Raw genomic sequence first — 23,283 nt, 5'->3', positions numbered from 1 at the left:
GGTGCAGTTAATACAGGTAATGAGTGGAGAATGGGAGGGCTTCTTGAAGACAAAACTAACAGGTCTGTGAGAGCCGGAATTCTTACTGGTTGGTAGGTGATCAAATACTTATTTCATGCAATAAAATGCAAATTAATTATTTAAAAATCATACAATGTGATTTTCAGGATTTTTGTTTTAGATTCCGTCTTTCACAGTTGAAGTGTACCTATGATAAAAATTACAGACCTCTACGTGCTTTGTAAGTGGGAAAACCTGCAAAATCGGCAGTGTATCAAATACTTGTTCCCACTGTTTGTATAATGTATATATATATATATGTATATATATATATGTATATATGTATATGTATATATATATATATATATATATATATGTATATGTATATATATGTATATGTATATATATATATATGTATATGTATATATGTATATGTATATATATATATGTATATATGTATATGTATATATGTATATATGTATATGTATATATGTATATGTATATATATATATATATATATATATATATATATATATATATATATATATATATATATATATATATATATATATATATATATATATATATATATATATATATATATATATATATATATATATATATATACGATTCTATGCTGCTTCAGAGTGGCAACCTGTCCTCGATAGTACTACTTATCCAAATGAAAGTGCCTCGGAATGTATATATGTATGTATACAAAAAAACCTTCTTGTGACTGGATATGACATGATGCTGACGTCACGCACATATGTAAATACTAAAACCCCTAACTCTATGTAAATATGTATCGTGTAGCGCCACTTCCAGGTGGGGGAGGGTATTACAAGTCTCCACCATTTACTGTACAGTATTCCTGTTCCCACATATTTTCCACTGCAGTGAGGTCTTTTTAATTAAAAGCAGAAGGTATGTTTTTACTTCATGCACGTAACCTGGGTTATTTTATTTTAATTTTTTGCCTATACAGAGCTGTCAGTTGCTTATATACCACCCAAATAAAGGTTTGCGTCAGAAGAACATGCTGCATGCTTGGAGCAAGATCACCCGTAGGGTAGGTACTCTGCTAGTAGTATTAATTTATGATCGGAATGAGGCTGTTTGGAATGAAAACATTTGCAGATTTGCCCTTGTGAAATAATTGAAATATTACACACCGAACTTCTGTTGGGGTCAGCTGCAGTTATTTTTTTTGCCTTAGTCCTTCACGAACCGGCTGTCTAGCCCCTTCCCCTGCATAGCATGGGTACCTCGCTAGTATGTATATGTAAAAAAACAACTACAAAAAAGCAGACAAAAAATGGAGAAACCTGGGTAAATGATGGACACCAAGTGTATTGAAAGCAATGGCTTCCACACAGGTGTGGCCCATGTGTTAATGAAGCAAATAACATCCCAGCATACTTAGGGTCATGTATAAAAATGATGCACAAGCCTGGTTGCCTATAATTATGGCTAGCATAGCTGCAAGAGGGGTCCTCGGTGACTTTCGAAGATGGGTGGTTGTTGGGACACATTTGGCAGGAGCTTCAGTGGAAAAGACAGCTCAACTTGCTGATGTTTCACTAACAATGATGTTTAACTAACTAAGGTGATGTCGGCATGGAACTCTGAGAGACATCATGAGCAAAGGACAACAGTGGGTGGAAACGCATATTCCAGGATCATGATATCCGTGTGTTAATTGGAAGTGCAAGGCAAAGCAGATGAACAACAGCAGATCGATTGACTGTAAATTTTAACCTGGGGAGCGAGCAGCCAGTTTCATCAAAAATAGTCTTCCGAGAACTACACAGAGCAGGATAGGATAACGTCGTCGGGTTGCAGTGCACAAACCGCTCATCACACCTGGCAAATACATGTGTGTGAGTCCAATGGTGCAAATAGCACAGGAAATGGACTACTGAGCAGTGGAGAAATGTGATATAGTCAGATGAATCATCATCCTTCACCGTGTTCTCGACAAATTATATTCTCAAACCTTGTTATGATTTTTTACTTTCTCCAGACAGTCACGTTTGCTCATCTTTTTGGTGCACGAGCCGACACAATGACAACGTTTAACGTGTATCGTGGATGGCCTGTGCAAGGGACTGATCTGAGAATCTCACCAAACTGTAATAGCGACGGGCGGTGCGTACGAAGGGCAGGGACTTAATCAACGCAAGCTGATGACTCGTGCTTCCTGGGAATTCTTCGTTTGTGGGACACTGTCTCAAGCCCCAGTCCTCATCATGGGTGGAGCTCAGCGGTTTACCTGAACCTGTCGGCAAAGGGCAAGGTACACGCTGGCCCGTCCAGTGTAACGCATGTGTGGCTCCAGACATCGAAGGGCATCACAGACGTGTTAATGCTCCATCTTCCATGGCTTGCAGCCACTCGTCCCTCCAAGAAGATAGGCAAATGCACAAGGGCATGTGTGATGCCAATCTAGAGAAATCTACAACTCTGAGTGCTTGGTTCCAACTGTTAATTGTTCAGGTGGTTCTGTAAGAGTGTGGGGCGCATTTTCCTGGCATGGTTTGGGTGCAGTGATTCCCTGAGAAGGCAAGATCAATGGCAATCGCTAATTAATGGTACTGAGTGGCCATTTTCACCTCATGTTGCAGCATTTATTTCCTGCAGGGAGGGGTGTCTTCCAGGAAGTCAATGTCATCATACACAGAGCATGTGTGGTCACCCAATGGTTTGATGAGCATGACACTGATGTTATCCAAATGTCACGGCCTTCTCGGTCAACACATCTGAACCCAATGAGGTTGATTGACTTTCTCGTGGGAGAATGGTGCTGCATCCCTCCTGTGGAATTCCAGATGCTGATGGACTCTATGCCATGGCACATACAGGCCGTACTGGCCACACGTGATGGCCAATGCCATATTAAGTGACCTTTAATAAAATTAATAATTAAATAAGTTTGAATAAGGATATTGCATTGCTGTGTTGACTGACCGTCTGGACACAACTTTGAGATTGTGGGTCCATTGATGTTGTGTAATCTACTGATGTGGAACTGAGACCGGAGTTGGGGATCCGCCATTTGGAGAGGTTCTGGGCTGATAGGATCGAAACCTCGATGATAAACGCTGCCCAGCTGATGATATGGACAGTTGGGAAATCAGACAATTGCTTATAAGTTTAGGTTATAACTTCAAATACAATAGCTTTTGGAAGTAATTACCATCCATCCATTGGGACCATACTCTATGCAGAGTGTTGGTGCTGCCTAAGCAGTCTCCTTGGCTATTGGGCAAAATCCTGGATGTGTTGCCACTTCGACACAGGATACCAGCAAGCTGGTACTCATTTTGCCGACCTCGGAAGGATGACAGGCAAAGTCGAGTACTTACCAGTTCATGATAAATCTGTGTATGTATGTTTGTATATATGTGTGTGTGTGTGTGTGTGTGCTTTGTTATGTGTGCCTTCCTTCTTGGGACTATGATGCAGTAATTGGTCTTTATTTTGATTATGTTGTTTACATATTTTTGTCCATTACATATATATATATATATATATATATATATATATATATATATATATATATATATATATATATATATATATATATATATATATATATATATATACACATACACCAGCTTACAGATTGTAAGCAATAACCAACCGTGCTTCGTACATAGGTGCAGGATAAACAGCAACAGTGGCAGCATGACCTCCCATTGTCCTCATTATCTCGGGTCCCTCACCTACAGTGAGCACAACTATTAAGGCTGCACTTATTTTCGGATGTTTTCATTTATGGACGCTTTCCAATGCTTCTGTGATTTTTCCCCCCCCCCCCCCCCCGGTGCATCAGCTCAATGTTCATCCGGACACGAAATTTCAGCTATTTACTTCACCCAGAAGTTACCGATCTTTAATATTAGTCAGTGAATCAGTCAATGATTCATAAGAGCTTCAGAGATTATATTATATACATATTGTTGCGGGCTGGGAGTCGGGTGAGAAGACCACTAGGGGGGTAAGCTATCTCGGCTCCCACCAGACTCCCCGGAATTGTAGGCCGTCACACACGGATAATTCCGTGACGCGGCGGGTCGCTTAACCGACCGTGGATACTAATAACTCAACTGCATGACCTAGGGTCCTCCCATCTATGGGTTAACCGGGTTACCGAATTAATCACGTGATTTAATTACCAGGGAACATGCCCTCGGTGCACCTTGTCCGAACCGGATCGGATCACTTTACCGGATCGGACGCATCCGGGCGATACTGCCAAGGACGTACCGGCTTAAAGGAATGGATCGTTGGGAATAAAGTCCCGGCTAAGCTAGGATTCGGACCATGCTGGATCAATGAAGGAAACCACAAAAACGAGCTGGGAACATTCCTAATAGTGATTTACACTGAACAAAAATATAAACGCACCAAGCGATTGTTACTATTTTACCTCGAACTCATTAATACTAAATCTTCACAACAATTTGATTATAGAATCCATGACAATTGAGCATTAAATTTCAAAGAGTTCCTTGAGAATGCTGGCGACAGTCTTTGCGCTACAACAGCCGACACAACCGAGGTGTCACTGTCAGAGTTCACACAGTCAGTAGCGGGTGTGTCCACCATTGGCGTCGCGCAGAGCGGTGCATCTCCGGCGCATGGACATCACCAGATTATCGCCTGCGCCTGTTTTGCAGCCCGACAGTCTCATCGGCAGTCCTCGTGGCCGGTCGGAGTCGATCCCGGAGATGTTGCAGCCTCATGTGACGATCCTGACCGGCGGTGGTCACACGTGATCGCCGGGCATGTGGGCGGTTCACGGTGCTTCCAGTCTCTCTGAGGCACGTTCTCAGGCGGCTAATGGTGGAGTGGTGGACATTGAAGTGTGCTGCAACGGCCCGTACTGACGTCCCAGCATTAAGCATGCCAATGGGGCGCTCCCTCAAGATTTGTGACATCTGTGGCATGTTGACATTTGGCACCAGTCCACATTTTGGGGAGGCCTTTTATAGGGCAAGCTATAGGGAGTGTTTGTGTCCTGGTCACGCTCACTGACCATCACTCTGTCAAGTCCCATGGTGCTCATGGGAAGGATTACTCAACGTGTGAGTCCACACACTCAGAGTGGTCAATTTCAATGGGAACATCTGTCTTGAGCAAAACAAAGGAACCATTGCTCAAACATATCATCGGTTTGACCATTTTCCCATAATGGTAATCTTGACTTAGATATTTAGGTTGGTGCGTTTATATTTTTGTTCAGTATATTTACAGGCAACTTACAAAAGGGGACACAGAGCAGACTTAACGCGAAAATAATAACAATGATTAATAATGATACCAATAACTATCTTCTGCAATCTTACTGAAGTGGACAGGCGCCAGGACACACACATACACGCACACACACAGGCACAGAAAACCCGATGGAGAGGAGTTGAGGCTACGATATCGGTACCTTTGTATTTGATAACATGAACGCACCACCAATACGGTTTTTTTTGGGGGGGGGGTGTAATGCTCTGTGGTGCGGTACCCGACAGCTGGCACATCATCTCTGGCTTCAGCAGCGCGTGTGGAGACCGTGGGCATGAAGGAGGGGCTTGAGTGGAGAAGGGGTGGAGTCCAGAGTGCGTGGATGGAGTGGTAGGCGGGACCAGGTAGGCGGGTGGATTCAACGTCGTGTGGGTGAAGACGAGGAGGCAGGTCGTGGCGATGTCGGGCAGAGAGACGAGGGCGAGAGAGAGGCGGAGGGACTGCTCCGATCTTTATAGGACTCGCGGGACGGGGGGCCACCCCGAAGCGAAGCGTCATCACCTGAATCGGGTGCTCCGATTGGCCCCGACCCCTCATGCGGCCCGCTAACTTTGACCGGAAACTGCAACACTCTGTTTCTGGCAAGGCCATCCCAGACAGAGAAAATATTCCAGACATCCCGACCCCACGACATGACACGAATCTCCCACACCGAACTTGGCTCTCGAATTGTCGCGCAAAAACCCCCGGGGCCGTGCCTTGGCGACCGGCCGAGGGTCCGGCATACCCGCTCGGGCGTCCGATCAGCGCTGATCAATGCGCTTGTTCCGCGTGCGCCAACATGGCCCACACTGTACAACATTCCCCTGCTCGATCGCAGCTTCACTGGCCATAGAGACGAGAAGACGTTCACCGTCCATGGGAATCCGCTGCTGCCCGTGAGGGCCGAAGGTACCTTGTTATGGATAAATCCATGCATGTTTCGCGCAGTACGTGCAGATCCGCCATGGCCCAGATGGTCAGTGCTCGCGTTCGCCCGGTTCTGCTCGCGTGTGCGTGGGGCGAACACCGATATGTGTCAGATATTGAGGAAATACGATACAAAGTTGTGAGCGGTGCATTCGTGCCCTGCTTTGTACGATAACAGTCGCGAGCGGCGTACGTGTCTGCCTTCGAGCACATTCCATACAGTGCGCGTGGTTCGGCCATTATGCACGTGGCCAGCACTCATGCGCGCACGACTCTGCTGGCGTGTGCGCAGGGCGAACACCAATATATATATATATATATATATATATATATATATATATATATATATATATATATATATATATATATATATATATATATATATATATATATATATCAGATATTTGGTTGAAAAGGAACGTGCCACTTTTACTTCGCACACTCACATCCTGCCCAACGTGGCGTGGAGTCGCCTTTATCGGCCTCCGTACGCGTTTCATGCAGCGTGGGCGTCGTGCTGGCTGTGTTTCCTGTGTTGTGAAAACACCATTCGTGCAGCCATTTGGAGATATTCATTCGTATGCCTTTTTAATGCAACCGGCAATCTTCCGCAGATCATCTGAAGTTTGAGTCGATAATCCCGAACTGCCAAGAGCACTGTATGACTCGCCGCACACGTTGGGTTGAGTGCTCGCTTGGGAACGGGGGCTCTGCACTGTTAATGCTCGTGCGTCATCGTTTCCTCGCAGCGGTTCCGCACGCGCTGGCCTCCGCGAGGACCCATCTCACAGCGAAGGCGCGCGTGGCTCAGATTTACCTCAGGAATAATCAGAAAAGAAGAGTTGAAATGAAATGAAGAAGAAATGATGGAAGCAAATCTAGCTACGAGAACATCGCAATGCACGCCCCTGTTGTCCCGCTAGACAAAAGGGAAGGGACTATCGACATGTATAATAATAGAATAACTGTCTTGGGAGCACTATCTGTTGGATGCATGCAGTTCCGAGAACTGCAACAATATATATATATATATATATATATATATATATATATATATATATATATATATATATATATATATATCTTCTTCTTCTTCTTTCGGCTGCTCCCGTTAGGGGTCGCCACAGCGGATCATCCATTATGATCCGCATCGTGATTTGGCACATGTTTTACGCCGGATGCCCTTCCTGACGCAACCCTGGTCGCCTCTTACGACACAGGGATATGGTACACCTATTTTAACCAGGGTATACACCAGCCCAGTATACTGGTGCTCATTTCGCCGACCTCGGAAGGATGACAGGCTGAGTCAACCCCCTGGTGTATTAATTCAGTGGCTCAACGGGGCTTGAACTCAGGACCTCTTGGATCCCAAGCCGCTGCCCTAACCACTGCGCCAACACCAGGCTCACATATATATACATACATATATATATATACATATATATATATACATACACATATATATATACATATATATATACATACACATATATATATACATATATATATATATATATATATATACATATATATATATATATATATATATATATATATATATACATATACACGTTTACAAACAAAAGCATTTACATTTTTGTTTTATGACACTGATATCAGGCTCATGGATGAGTTTCTGCATTTATGACATGCTAGAGCTCGACAAAGGCTTCGTAGATATAAGTGTACTTTTACACAAATAGTAGATAAAGGAAAAATACAAAGTATGTACATAGAATTATGAATCTGGGTTTCTTGCATCTTGAGCTCTCAGATCAGATAGAAACAGGACCAAGTCAACCTGAAATAAACATGCTTTGTTGAACTGTTGTGAGTATCTTCTTCCGAGAACATTTGAAACCCCCCATCACATGTATATTGTTAAGCTATCACATGAGCATATGAGAATAACTTCATCACAGCATAACAAAGACATTGCATATATGATATTACGAATAGGAAATGTGAAATTATTTATTGAGATTAGAGGACATCTTTATATTCTGTACCTCTTCCTCCTCCAATTGGATATTCTTTGATAAAATTAAGTGCCACCATTATATTACTTATGCAAAATGGCAGCAGTTTTTCATCCCCACTTCTTTTAAGCCCTGTACTTTCCCCACCCCTACCCTTTCTCCCATTCTCCCCCCAAATTATCCTACAACCTCTCTTCTCCTTTATCCTGAACCTACTTTCCCTCTTACATTTTACAATCTCAATTTATCTCTATCCTTCTTATACCTGTTCCCTCTTGCATGTGGAATGTGTATTTAGTCCAATAGGTTGGAATAAATGATGAATGACAACCCCCCATCCCTTCCACCTGTCGAAATCAAATGATTAAAAAACATAAAAATGAACCAAATTAAAGAGTAGCTGATTTTGCCTTCAAAAGGTCATTTTGCTCATTTGCTGTGAGGCCCCTTCTTTGCATAATCACGAGGCTCCTGTATTTGAATGCGACCCGAGTAGAATTGTTTGGACGCAATAATACACACAGTTACTAAACAAACAACTGCAGTAATTTAAAGTGCCATTTCATATCTGCTCGTGCTGAACATGAGTGCCTCATGCTTTGAATCAATGATGAGGATGGAAACGTCTTCCCCCACCTACTCCACTCTATCCCTTTAAGACACCATGCAAAGCCCTAAGAATAACCCAAAACCTAAGGAAGAGATGGATAATGCTGCTTTCATCTTTCTCTCTCTCTGTCTCCGTCTCTGTCTCTCCGTCTCTGTCTCTCCGTCTCTGTCTCTCCGTCTCTGTCTCTCCGTCTCTGTCTCTCCGTCTCTGTCTCTCCGTCTCTGTCTCTCCGTCTCTGTCTCTCCGTCTCTGTGTCTCCGTCTCTGTGTCTCCGTCTCTGTGTCTCTGTCTCTGTCTCTCCGTCTCTGTGTCTCTGTCTCTGTCTCTGTCTCTCCGTCTCTCCGTCTCTGTCTCTGTCTCTCCGTCTCTGTCTCTGTCTCTCCGTCTCTGTCTCTGTCTCTGTCTCTGTCTCTGTCTCTGTCTCTGTCTCTCCGTCTCTGTCTCTCCGTCTCTGTCTCTGTCTCTCCGTCTCTGTCTCTGTCTCTCTGTCTCTGTCTCTCCGTCTCTCTGTCTCTCTCCTCAAACCTATATCTCTCTTTTCAGTACTGCTAAAGAAATCATAAGCAACATGGCAAGGATTGTACTGAGTGGCTTGCCCTTTCCTTTCCAGCAGTAGTCAAGGCAGGAATTTGGAATTTGACTTGCGTTTTGGCAATAATTTGCCTCCTCCTTGCGAATGACACCATGGGTATTTTACGTCCAGCCAGCTAATGCCAGCAGACCCGACACCCAGCTTTTAACGTCCATCTGAGGGATGGTGCAATTTGTGAAACAACACCCTGCCTGCAAAGCATTAATCTCACATTTTATAGTCAGGTTGGGAATCAAACCCAGACAAGGCAGCTTACACATAAATACACGACCTCTGAACCAGCCTGTCAGCCGCTTTCAGATATATCTTTAAAGAAACATTACCTTAATATGCTTGTGAGAAGTGTTTGGTCCTGTTAGATTGAATATCATCATGTATTAGAACAATGTTTCATCTGGAGATTTGTCCAGAATGATAAAATAGCAGAGACCCGTGGAAATTTCATGTCATGTAAAATGTCACTTCAAGTCTTCAAATGTCCCCCACTCACTCCACCCCTCACAAACCCCAAGTCCTCACCCTCCCCCTCCACACCCATCACAGTCGCCGGTCCAACCCACAATCCTGCGAGATATGCAGAAAAGAAATATGACAATTGATGTATACCGGAATGTTCAGGGATTGACGTTACCAGGGGGTGAAGCATGCGCATGCGCAATAAAGGACTTTTGGTTATGGCTTCCCTTCATCGAGTCGTGTGCGTATTTCCTCAACTTAGAAGACTGGAATACTCAGCATATTTGCTTATCCAGCATACAACAACAATAAATGACCCAAAACCAATTATATTCTTCCTGGTGCATATATTGTTATGGACATATTAATTGTATTATTTCACCAGAGTTTTATAAACCACTACAGTATTAACATTTAATTGTGCTGTGGATGAAAGTGTTTTGCACTTTGGAAAAATAATTGTTTTCAGAAAAAAATAATTCAGTGCTTTGGGGCAAAGAAAGTTGTTTTGGCTGTTTAATGTCCTAATGGGTTGTTGAATGCCACAATGAACCTTGCTAAGGCTGAATTAGCATCAGAAAGACCAACACCATGAGAGAAAAGGCAACAGCATCTCAGGTAGTTGCAACAAAACGACATAAGAAATGCACCAAGGCCTCGAGAATCCACAACAAAACGAAGACAAAAGGCTTACTGACAGTTTGGGGAAGATATAAAATACCAACAGTTTGTCTCAAGAGACAGGAGAGAGGGAACATGTTGAGGGAGAAGGAATAGCTGCTGTACAGAATTTAATGTGGTGAAAAACTGATTCAAACAGTAAAGGTGGAATCGTGAGTCTGCTGTATGTGAATCTGGAATAATTCAGCAACCCAGTTCCCTGACTCCAATGACCCAACTTCACCCCACTGTACATTGGTTGCTCTAATTTAGTAATCGGTCTACTTGTCAAATCTACCGTCTGCTGTTGTCTCAGAGACAACTTCAAAGCAGGCATCTCCTCGCTGGCTGCATTGAGATGGCAGCCTGCCTGTTCCTTCACTCTCTCCTTACCTGCTTCCAGTATGCATTGTCCTTCACAGTGTGGAGCGCCCGAATTCAACCTCTCGGTGAGACAGCATTTCCTGTGGACTCGGGTTCTTCTCCATGCTCCGGTGTGACAAGGCTTTCACCCTCTGAGGACTTTTGTGATGCAACTGGCCTGTCAGATTCATCCTGTGTGCACCCACTGGGTAAGATCCTTTTGAACATACTCACAGCTGACCCTTCACACATTTCCAACCTGCTCAGGTTTATTTTACAAACTGGTTACCTGAGATAAGTTGCCACCTCATAAGTTGTGAGTTAATTCATAGCTGCCTTTTTATCTGTGATGTTTGTACTTCATTAATTTGTGGATTCTTAGGAAAGTCATTATGGGTTGCTTTTAATTAGTATTGTTAAGGATTAGGATGATTGATGTCAATCACAGTCCGTAACCAGTTTGGGTTTTATAACGCCGGCTGGCTTGCACAGGCCTCGGGTCACGTGCCTCGGATCATGATACCAACGTACACCCGTGCCTTGCCAGTTGGGGAAATAGACCCCGGTTACAGACTGGATTTGTCAGAGACCGAGCGGAGTCTACCAGTCCGTAACCATTTTGGGTTTCATATCCAAATCGAGCGGATCGTTCCTCAGTGCGGCACGAATAAATTCAAGGCGGCAAATCTTGTATAACTCAGCCAGATTTATTGGGGACACATCAGGGAACACAAAACAAGCAAAGCATTCACGACAATGTTATAATTAATCTATAACCCGTTCTTAACAAGGGAACTAGGGATTACGGGTTTCGAAGGGAACCCTAGCGAGATAAACCTTAGACAACATGCAGACAAGATAAGGACAGCATGCAGACAAGACACAGAGTACTTGGTGATGCTTCATGGACGAGGAAAAGTGTCAAAGGCACAAATACAGCTCATGACAAGCCGATGTCAATGGATTCGAGCACCCAGCTCGAACAACCCGCGTGGCAAAATGGCGGCGGCGTCCTCCTTTTTTGCACCACCCACGCACGCAACCTCAGTGCGTTCAGTCCCCGTAAGGTCGACGGCACAAGACGAAAGATCTATGGTATGCTCCAGTTGGCTTTTCACAAGGACCAATATACAAGTCTGGGCCTGGCCTGTTCACCAGGTTAGGCCAAATCGGGGTGTTTGGCTCCGCAGGCAGATCGATGGGACCACAAGACGTGTCGAGACGTGTCGTGAGTAGGGACAGTCAGAGGCCCTGTCACTGGGCTCCGGATGAATCTGTCGAGGACCTCCTCATAAAAGTCGATCGCCGACTCCCACTAGTCGTTTCTCCTGCCTCTTTCACGAGGCTCACTCTTCTCACGAAAGCCGATCCCAGACTCGGCTCTAGCAGCCTCTCATCCAGCAGAAGGCAGACTCTCACAGTCGTTTCTCATCCAGCAGAAGGCAGACTTGACAAAGCAGGCAGTCACCCTTACTGCCGATCGCCCGTATCGTGGCTCAGGCAGTTCCTCTTACTGCCGATCGCCCGTGTAGAGGCTCAGGCAGATCAACCCCTGCCTTTCCGGCGCTCGCTCTTCTCGAACTCGACTGCCACTCTCAGAGCGCTGGGCGGGGACTATTGTCCGGAAAGGGGTAGGAAGAAGAAGAACCTCTTGGTACACCACCACTGCACGAACAATGAACAGCCTGCTGCATCTCCCGACACATGTAACATCCAATTACCGAACAACCTGGCTAAACATGCATTTAATGGGGGGATCTGGGCTAATCCTATATTTAATAACACACTAAGGGCCATTTCCGCAACAGTATTATTGTTTTAAAGGTAGACAGTGGGGATTAATAAATATTACTTATAAAATATCCTTCTGTCTCTTGCCGTATGCTGGTTTAACCCATAAAACAACAAACAGGGCACATTAGTATCCTTATTTATTTTCTGCCGTGACATCCTCCAGATAACTGGTGCACTCACTTTGGTGCCTCGAGGTGGACACATAATAATACACACATCGTTAAAAGGAAATAATGACCTCGGACAAATTTCTAATCACATGGGTTTAATCCCTGCTTTTGAGAATGCCACATGGGTGGTGCATAAGTTAACAGATCACTGTCTCGATCGCTGAGGCCGATCTTCACAACGACCATGACACCTATTGCCTCAAAATCCTTTTAACTGTCACTTTGGTAGTTTTACAATGAAGGGAAACTATAGGGAGTGCATGACGATTGTGAATGTGACAGCTCCAAGGATATGGTTTTGGAAGGTAGTGAGCAGCAATATGGCGGCTGTAAGATTTCTCCTTGGGATGAAATTGTGGATTGGTGGAGTCAGGCAAGCCGTCAAACCAAAAGGTATACTGGAATGTTACAGACAGACAGACACACACACACACACACACACACACACACACACACACACACACACACACACACACACACACACACACACACACGGATGAACAAGCGTATTATTGTTAAGAAGATAATGGACAGGAATTTGTGACTGATCATTCATGTTGCATGCTGTGCAACACGAATACACTGCTGAGAGAAACCTGAGTGTCAGGCAGGAATATTTCAAAAGCCCAGCAGGCTATAACAGTTTGAATTCGTCAATATGTGAAAGGGATGCTTTGATTTAGCATTCCGATATGCAAGGATATTAACAACTGTTGGTTGAGTCAGCCTGTTTAACATTCCCATTAGAACCCCTGGCTGATGATCAAATCTCATATACCAAACATGCTTTTCCATTGTCTACAAATGCCCTTGTAATGCATGTAAAGGTACATTGTTGATTACCAAGTGTTTGTCATGCACGAGATTTTATTTACAAGCTCCTCCATGCAGTTCGACTCATCAAGTCCTTGTCGAACCGTGCAGGAATTGTCAAAAATGGACCACAAGACAGTAGGGGAAAGCCCGTGCTCGTATCCGAGCATGCAGTGACAACAATGCAGAAACGAAATTGCATTGCATCTCAAAGCTTTATCACAGGTACGCCTGACATATCATATCATTGTGGGATTGTGCACTTCTTAGTTCTGTCTTCCAAACACCATGACTGCTGTTATGAATGCTACAATTAAACAAGCAGGTTTCCTCATTTCCCCCCCAAAGTGTCTTAAAAGATTGCAACGGGTTAAATTTTCGAGTGCAAAACTGATTTGTTTATTCCATAACGTTATCTCAAATGATAATAAACCACCCCAGATAACTTTGTCGATTTCTTTTTTCCAATCCAAATGATTTTAACGATAAATACTTCATGCGATGTGGGAGTCGGAAGCTCACTACGGAAGTTTGCAATCATTGCCTTAAGCATTGAGTTCATGACGTATATCCTTTTTGTCAATTCTCATTACATCTTATCATTGGTAACTGTAAATAATGCAGTGTTCTGTTCAGATGAAAATGGTAATACGAGTGCATAACTCCCAATGTACACCTTTTGAATTTGCACACACTGCACTGCCAGGTAAACATCCTGCTAAAGTTGTTTGGTTGCTGTTTTTGCTTCCTGCTTTACAAAAAGCTTCATTACTCTTTAACCAAAAACGATGGTTGTGTTAATTATTGAAATTTGTTTTGTCCAATTTGACCGATCTTTCCAATGGAAGCCTTAAGCCCACATATGGAGGTCCATCGAGATTGGCGCACACCTCTTTTCTTCTCACTCACTCTTACCTGTTCTTTTGCGGATCATAGTTTCACTTATAAGCTATTTCCAGATTAGGCAAACAAAGGGAGGGGTAGAAGAAGAGTGAAATGGAATTGCATAAAATTTAAGGGAAAGAAGTACAATCACCCCAAATAAGCGATATATACTGTATATATATATATATATATATATATATATATATATATATATATATATATATATATATATATATATATAATTGTATCCAATGTCGAGGCTCAAATGAGAGCGAACACAGAATGCACAACAAGGGGAGCAGGAGATAAGAGGCGTGGTAGAGAGAACGACAAAACAGTGGGGAACAGAGACATTAGGAAATTTGTGGAATTGAGAAGGAAGTGTCATGGAACCTCGGACTACATGGCGTGGTGGAGTACACAAGGTAAACAAGATTAACACTACAGGGACTTTCAGATCCTTACGTGACCGGGATTTGACCGATCTTACCAATGAAAGCCTTAAGCCCACATCTGGAGGTCCATCCAGATTGGCAATAAATGGATTGAAAAGTAAAAAAGCGAATTATTATTATTATAATGTTGTATACAGCCTGTGTCTGCTGGTTGCATCATTGCTGGGAGCACAGCTGTGTTGCTGTGTTGCACAGTGCCCCTTGTGTCCATTAAGCTGGATGGTCCTCATTTTGCCAACCTCGAAGGATGACTATCATCTGTTCAGCCACTTCAGAGATGAAGATTTTGAAGGTTTTTTTTATTTAAAAAAACAATATGGCTTCCAAATCACGTGACCGATGACATCATGTTTTTTTTTTTTTTTGCTGTGGACCATTTTATCCCGAGATGACCCTCAAAAATTTTCATACTGATCGGATATGGCGTTCTCTATATACAAGTATGACGTCATAATGAGGGCACCTATGACGTCATAAAAATGACATTCATGCCACATTAGGAGTACTTGCTATGTGCCAAGTTTCAAATTTTTCCTTCGTGCGGTTTCAGAGATACAGAGGTCCAAAGTTTTTCCTTTTTCCAATGTGGCTGCCACATCACGTGACCCATGACGTCATAATTATCATTCAAACATTCTACATGAGTAGTTGCACAAATGGTGAAAATTTCGTCGCAATCTGCCAAGCAGTTGCAGAGAAAAACACGAAAGTTCTGTATGGACAAACAGACAGACAGACAGACAGACAGACAGACAAACAAAAGGACCCAAATGCAATACCCTCTCCTTCGGCGAGGGTAACAACCATTCAAAACACACAGTTGGTACTGATACTGGAGATATGACAATACCAGGACATGGAAAAGCATGGAGAACACAGAATACTCATAATTCAACACCCAGAATCAAAAATTAATTTTATAGATAATTCCACAATGTGCGACATGAGCTTTAAATCAATAAGAAAAGATACTGCACTTGATCTTAGCCTGAAGAGACCGAGAAGCGGTAATTTTTATACTCTCAACAGCAAAGGTCAACAATAACACCCCTCGTAGCTTTATCCTGAAGGTTAGGTTGAAAATGTTTATAGCTCTATAAACACACAAGATGCATCGGGAACCTTGGTGCAGGAGGAGGTCATTTGGCCCATCATGTCAGCGCTGCACCAACCACGGTATCATCATCCATCCAAAACATGCCTCCAAAGCCAGCTGTTGACTGGTCATCCTCCGTTGTACAAAGTTCCTTCCTTGGCACACCTGAACTCCTACCCACCTACAAGGCCTTCATCCTCACCTTGATGGAGTACTGCTCTCTGCTCTGGGTTGGCTCCCCTGCCTCACATCTTGCTCAGCTTGACACCATGGAAACAAAGGTCTTCAATATTATTAGAATCTCCCACAAGGAAGCTGAATATATGGGTCTATCACTTCGTCATAGCAGACAGGTCGGTGGTCTCTCTGTCTGCTACCTCCTCCTTTCTGGTCTTGCACCCTATGCTCTTTCTGTGCTTTAAATGCCCCCTCCCCCCCAACGTTTCCACAGTGCTCACACAGTCCACCATCAACCCGATCCATTCCATTGGGACCATACTCTGTGGAGTGCATTGGTGCTGCCGTAGCAGTCTCCTGGGCTATTGAGCACAATCCGAAAGGGGTCTCCACTCCGACAAAGGTCACTCGCATGGCTCGATCATGCCAGCAAGCTGGTACTCATTTTTCCGACCTCGGAAGGATGACAGACTGTCAACCCCACCTAGTATTAATTCAATGGTAAAGCAGGATTTGAACTCATGACTCGAGGATCCCAAACCCACCACCCTAACCATTAAGCCAACACCAGGCATCACCATCAACCACCTTCTCGTGAAACTTCCTCAATCCAGCATCACTGCTCACCTCCACCCATTTGTTCCTCTTTATTTTCCCACCTGTGGAATCAACTTTCACATCCTCTTCAATCTCATTCTTTCCTCCAAGTCTTCAAGACAGCTGTTTACCACCATCTCTCCTAACAAAATCCATGATCTTTTCGACCCTTGTTAACTACCCAACCGACTCCAATCCGACCTTCCAAATTTCTAGTTTTCCATCTTCAGAGTTCCCTTCTGTCGCCATCTTGTCCACCCCATGCATCCTCTCCTGCCCCCCATTCCTCCCCACATCAATTGTTTGTCCCCCTCCCTCTGTCATGGTTTTCAGCTCTGCTGTTGGTGTTTCCCCCTCTCTCTGCTGTTCCTTTTGTCCTGTTGTATCCTCATCCATTCAGTGTACTAATACTGGCTCTTACACGAGCGTCGACTATGTTTCCAAAAAAAGATCCTGCCAATATCCTCATACCTATCTCCGATGGATTAAAGTATCTATTTAATTCCTATTTAAACTTATCGACACCTCCACCACCACGACCTTTCTGGGGACACCATCCCATGCATTAACTAATCTCTGACTGAAAAACCCCCTGCCTAAAAAATGTCCTAACTCATCTTCTTTACCCCCAATAAATGGCTCCTGGTCCTAACATTGTAAAATCTGCTGAAAAACTCCACTACAGCTATCTTGTCCATATCCTTCATTTATGTTAAACATCTCTATTGTATCTCTTCGTAATCGCATCCTTTCTAATGTTTAAAGTCCTGTCTCCTTCATCCGTTCATCATAGCTTAGTCGAGCTAGCATGACTTCCTTTAATTATCCCCACACTTTTTGGAAAAAAAATGGGGGGATATTGTTTTTGGCTCCATCTGTCTGTCTGTCTGTCTGTCCATCCATCACGCTATCTCCTAAACGGTTGTGCAAAAAATCACCAAACTTGGTAGTTATGATCACCACATGACACGAATGTGCAAGAACAGTATCATTTTTGCCTCCACCCTCTGGAGTGGGGTCAAAAGGTCAAAGACGAAAAAATGCAATTTGGGGAACATTATAAAAGCTTTTTTTTAATGAAACTTTGTAATTGCAATCAACATTGGGGGGCACATGAAATATGTGATGATTTTGGTGGATTTGACCTCCAGTTCATGCCCTAGGGGGGGTCACTGCTCACCTCCACTCATTTGTTCCTTTTGTTTTTTTCCCACCTGTGGAATCACCTTCCACATTCACTACAATCCCATTCTTCACTTCAGGTCTTCAAGACAGCTGTTCACCACCATCTCAGATCGGCCCCAATCCAAAACCATGATGTTTTCTACCCTCATTACCACCCCCCCCACACCCCAATGACTTGCGGTCACAGGGGTCGAAACAAAAAAATAATTTAACTCAAAATTTGATATTGGATCATTCCTGGTGGAACTTTTTGCCATCTTTCAACTTTGCTTTAGATGGGAAGCGTGGGGATTTGTGGTGGTGCAACATCGACTTCACTCTAGTTCGTCCTGCAATCAATCTATTAACTCGATGCTGAACCCTCTCTATGGGAGATAGAGCCTTCCTCAGATGTGGTGACCAAAACGGTACACAATATTCTAGATGAGCTTCATTCAGTTCCTCGACAACGGTAACACGACCTCTTTTGATTTATAATTTATCCCCCCTATGAATACAACGTAAAACCCTGTTAGCTTTACCTATAGCTGACTGGCACTGTGCTGTCTTCTTATCCCCCCCTATCCCCGCCTCCTCCTCCTGTGTGACATCCATGACCACCCCCATTACCAACGTATCCATTACCACCCTCAGATCCTTCTCCAGTGTGACACGTTCCAAAACTGCCTCTTGCATCATATAATCCCAATTTTTATTGTTCTTACCCATCCCCAGCACCTTACATTACATTATGTTAAGCTGCATCTGACAAGCTTTATGTTTTACCCAGTCTATTAAAGTATCCAGACGAGCTTTCCTGAATCTGATTACCACCCTCCGTGCTGTTTACATTACTTCTAAGTTTTGTATCATCTGTAACTTTAGAAAGTTCACTCTTTATCCCACAATCCAAATCGTTGATGTAAAATGAAATAATAATGGGCCCAGTACTGATCCTGAAGTACCCCACAACTTCCATCCTCCCAGGCAGACATCCTCGCACCTGCAGCCACACTTTGCTTCCTATCACTAAGCCAGTTTCTAATCACTACGTGATCTGCCACACTGCAAACCCTCACCAGAGCTAACAATCTCCATGCCAACGAGGCATCACGATACACTACATCCACTGCACTTCCCTCATCCAACCAATCTGAAACTGTTTCATAGAACAACAAATTTGTTAAACAGGATCTCCCTTTGGTAAATCCATGCTGACTATCTTAAAATAGTTTGAAATTATTCAAGTGGTTCCCTCTCCATTCCTTCATTGATCTTCCTGTGTCAATGTCGAAGCAAAAAAGCTGTTTAATAAGCCTGCCATCTCACCATCATTGTCAACCAATTCTCTCGTGATATTCTTCAATGGGCCCACACTCCTTTTAACCCTTTCCTTACCTCTTATAGACTTAAAGAATGTCTTGTGGGGATGTTCAGTATTTTTAGCTATGTCCCTTTCATATTCCCTTTTGGCCTGCCGAGTTATTTTCCTAACTCGTCTCTGTTTCTTCCTATATAGATAGATATGAGTTGGACTCTTGTCCTGTTGTTCTGTATTGAATGAATGCCTTCTGCTTATGACAAATTATACTATCTACCTCTCTGCTCAACCATCCTGTTCTCTTCTACCTCTACTTTTACACCTCACTGGAATATATGTACAGTATCAGTATGCCAAAACCAGAGAGTTCATAGAACATGTTACCCAACGCAGTGTTTAGGTATGTATGTACTTCAATTTAAATAAAATAATGATATTTATTATTATTTTGTAGACCTCAGAAAAAGATCGTTAAAAATATTCCTGAAGTTTAGCACGATTGAAGCAGTCTTGTAACATTACCCGAAGACACCAACCTATTTAACATGTCCGAGTCTTGCTAAATGGAAGGGTTTTGAAAGTCACAAGAAGGCGATTTGTGTTCTACACTGTTCAGGTGAATAATTAAATTTAAATAAAATAAAGATTGTAAAAGTCGTATATATAAATTCATGATGTAATTTACCACCATTTTACCGTTGTTGACGCAGTGGCTGTGATACCACTCTATCCAACACATTACATTAGTTCTTCATGCCTGTTGTATGTGTCCTTTATGACGTCCTGAAACAGTAATTTTCCTGTTTGGAATGATTTCCAATTCTGTTTGACTGCCAGGCAGACAGACACAGTAAAAATATTATCTCACACTTCTCTGTGTACAGTATGCCTTAAGGATGTCATGAAGGACACAAACAACAGGCATGAAGAACGAATGTAACAGGTTAGATCAGGTGGTGTAATAGCCACTGTGTCAACAGTGGTAAACCTCCGAAAATGTGTTTTTTTCTGCAAGTTTTAAAATCTTTATTTTATTTTATTTGAATTATATACTTGAACACTGTAGAACACAAATCACTTTTTAGCACTTTCAAAACCCTTCCATTCATCAGTACTTGGACAAAATATGATGGCATTTTACATCATCACGACCAATCAAATTTTCCGCTCGTGGACCTCACCCATGTCCTTGTTTCTCAAGACTGCACGGGATAACATAACGTGTCCTCATTTTGTTATTGTGGAGATCAGGTCGTGAATTATATTTTTATTTTTGAACATGAAGTTTTATACTTTGATCTTGGGACTTAGTGTTTTGATCTTAAGACTTACTTCATGTTTTGATCTTGGTATTTAATGAAAGCTCAAATTCGGAGCTCCTTCACTGTAACAGGAAGGAGCTACTTATCCACGAAATGATGAAGAGGGATAAATGCAAGAAATGCTCACAGAATGCAATGCCAAAGTGTGGGTGAGAAATCGGAGGGAAACCATAATAATTATCAAATCCTACATTTGATTTGATGGGCCAATCAGATATCTTTCCTGGGAGAAAATTGGATGATTAGTATTGATGAAGATGGAATAAAAAAATTAAATAAAAGAGCCACAGATCTCAAACATAGTCAACTGGGTATCCAAAATTAATACCATTTCAAATTCAAACCACGTTAATTTTCTTAAAAATTAAAATGGGATAACAACAATGTGGTATGCTACATGTGAAAAAACATTTCTGAAAGTTTTGGTTATTTGACTTTTTTACTTCTCCAGGTGTGTCCTGTGACGCATGACGTCACCTTTAATGCAAACGGCGTCTCCACAAGAAAAGGCGCAGTGTGTTGCTTGATTTATAGACCAAATCAACCATACTGGTTCAATGAAGCTTCAGGATGACCTATGGGAGGCAGCCCTCATCAAGAAAAACGATTCGTGAGTGACACAAAAAGTTTATGGAGACAGGAAGCATCCTGCGGAGGAAGGAGTCAGGCCAGCCCAGCATGGTGGTTGAACACGTTTGTGAGTTGTTCAAGCACAGTCTCCATTAAAGTCCATTCAGATTCGGATGATGATATCGACAAATCTTGACAATAAAACATTCCGAAATATGCTTTCACTTGCAGCAAACCACATCATTGTATCCCATTCCATTATATATTTTTTATTATGGTTTGAATTTGGAACGGTAACTTGTGGATACCATGTACTTAAATTCTCTTCAATTACCTGAGATAAAATCCACAGAATAACATTCAAAGCATGATTTGGAAAAATAAAATCACTCCTGGTTTATTGCAAATGTATTAAAATAAAAACGATGTTGTAAAAGATAGGATTATACATTGAAACATTTGGAACATGGGGCAATAATTCAATTTTGATGGTAATGACCATATTCGGGTAAAATAGTGAAATGTTCGGTGAGACTTTGCTTCAGTCAAATTACATAAAATGATACAAAAGCAACCTTCCTCCTATTATGTCTTTGCCTATTTTCTCCCTCATAGATCATTTGATGCTACTCGAGGTGGGTGTCCCAGACCACATCAATTCTCTTGGTACTCTCAAGCTGCTTCATGATGTAGGGAAGAAAGACATCACTGGCATAATCTCCAAATGTGGCAATGTTGCTTGTGGAGAGGAGGTTCAACACAGCAGCACCATCTATAACTTTTATGTCAAATGAGCCTGGAGGCTCTGTCTGAGTAGTCTGTTCCAGCCAAGTTAGCAGGTCAGACTTCTTTACCAGATGTAGTTTTACTCTGTCAAATAGAGATGAGGGTATGGGTGATTCTCATGCTTGAATAACGTACCCATATCTGCCTCCCGATGCTGTCCGACATGTACAGTTGGGAGAAAAGGTCCAAATCAGTCTTAAAACCAAAGATCCTATCAGCTTGCTTGGTTTTGAGCTTTGGCTTTGGAGACCTGAAGGGTCGCAGGGAGTTCTTCTTCATTGGGTTATGTATAGAACAGGTGCAATCTATCAGCACTGTTTTGTGGTAGTTGCGCTGGTCCTTGCCCAGTGTTTCCACATTGTGGACAGTTTTAACCACAGACCCATCAAGAACATTTTGAGTGTCCAAGGTCAGTAGTTCTGCAGTGTCATCCAGAAAGGCATTGACCAAAGTCACTGATGATCTGCACCAGACTTAGAGCCTGCTGTTTAAAGTTCTTCTGAGTAGATAAGATGGGCCCTTCTTGTGGTGATATTGCTTTTCATTTTCTTCAGGAAAGCATTTCTCAAACTCCTTAATCAGTCTTGCTTGCTCAGGCCCAGCTGGTATCCACTTTCTGAAGGCTGATGGATTTTCTGTAAATCCTACTGCACTCCCAGACTTCTTTACCATGGCATTATTTTTCTCATGTGTATGGCTGAAATGGGTTGGTAGTCTGGAAAACAACCCAATGGCCATGCGGCTAAAAAAATTTCCAGAATGGAAGGAGGCAGGCTTTCGATGTCGCAGATCCAATGAGCTTAATTGTGGTGATCAAGTCCCAATAACCATGAAACCAGGGCCTTCCATGATTCCACATAGAGAGGGAAGTTTGCTTCATGGTGGGCTTTGATGAAGAAGAGTTCAAGAAGCTCTGGGTTTAGGATGGTACCCCAGTACTGAAATGCTGGGCTCTTGTTGATCATGCAAATTCTCCAAGCCTCTTTTGTGTCCTATGCATTTGAAGGTATCCTGCTGGAGCTTTGCTAAGGCTAAAGCACTAACTTGGTTTGTGTGTGTGTGTGTGTGTGTGTGTGTGTGTGTGTGTGTGTGTGTGTGTGTGTGTGTGTGTGTGTGTGTGTGTGTGTGTCTTGTTTTGACAAGATGAGAGCTGTGAAGGAAGGAATATGTTGTACCTCAGGAGGCAATACATGCCTACCTGTGTTTGTTCAGTAGTCTAACCAGAGCCCCCCCAGATAGTCCCCAAATGTATCCCAC

At 42.8% G+C, this 23,283-nt stretch overlaps 1 protein-coding gene and 1 non-coding gene across 3 annotated transcripts in view; one reads left to right on the top strand and one right to left on the bottom strand.

The window, feature by feature from the left end:
- LOC147012726 (uncharacterized) overlaps positions 1-23,027 on the top strand; it is a 35,551-nt gene extending 12,524 nt beyond the window's left edge. The window contains exons 2-4 of one of the 2 annotated variants that reach the window (XR_015051044.1): positions 10,936-11,085; positions 13,765-13,878; positions 21,122-23,027. Coding sequence is in view for 1 of the 2 variants with exons in the window: in XM_085853831.1 (XP_085709957.1) it covers positions 10,872-11,085; positions 13,765-13,878; positions 21,122-21,141 (348 nt within the window). In the remaining variant the exon portion in view is untranslated. Of the gene's footprint in view, positions 1-10,301; positions 11,086-13,764; positions 13,879-21,121 lie in introns of those variants that run through there. The other variant, XM_085853831.1, reaches the window with a different exon arrangement.
- On the bottom strand, positions 15,812-16,002 carry LOC147012727 (U2 spliceosomal RNA). The gene has a single exon (XR_015051456.1). It is a non-coding gene; the product is annotated as a U2 spliceosomal RNA (small nuclear RNA).
- Positions 23,028-23,283: the final 256 nt, after the last annotated feature.

Source organism: Eptatretus burgeri, chromosome 14 (genome assembly GCF_056783735.1).
Source record: "Eptatretus burgeri isolate ZD-2024b chromosome 14, Ebu_testis_v1, whole genome shotgun sequence".
Taxonomy (NCBI): Eukaryota; Metazoa; Chordata; class Myxini; order Myxiniformes; family Myxinidae; genus Eptatretus; species Eptatretus burgeri.
Note: the sequence above shows the minus strand (reverse complement) of the source record. Positions and strands in the feature narration are given on the sequence as shown.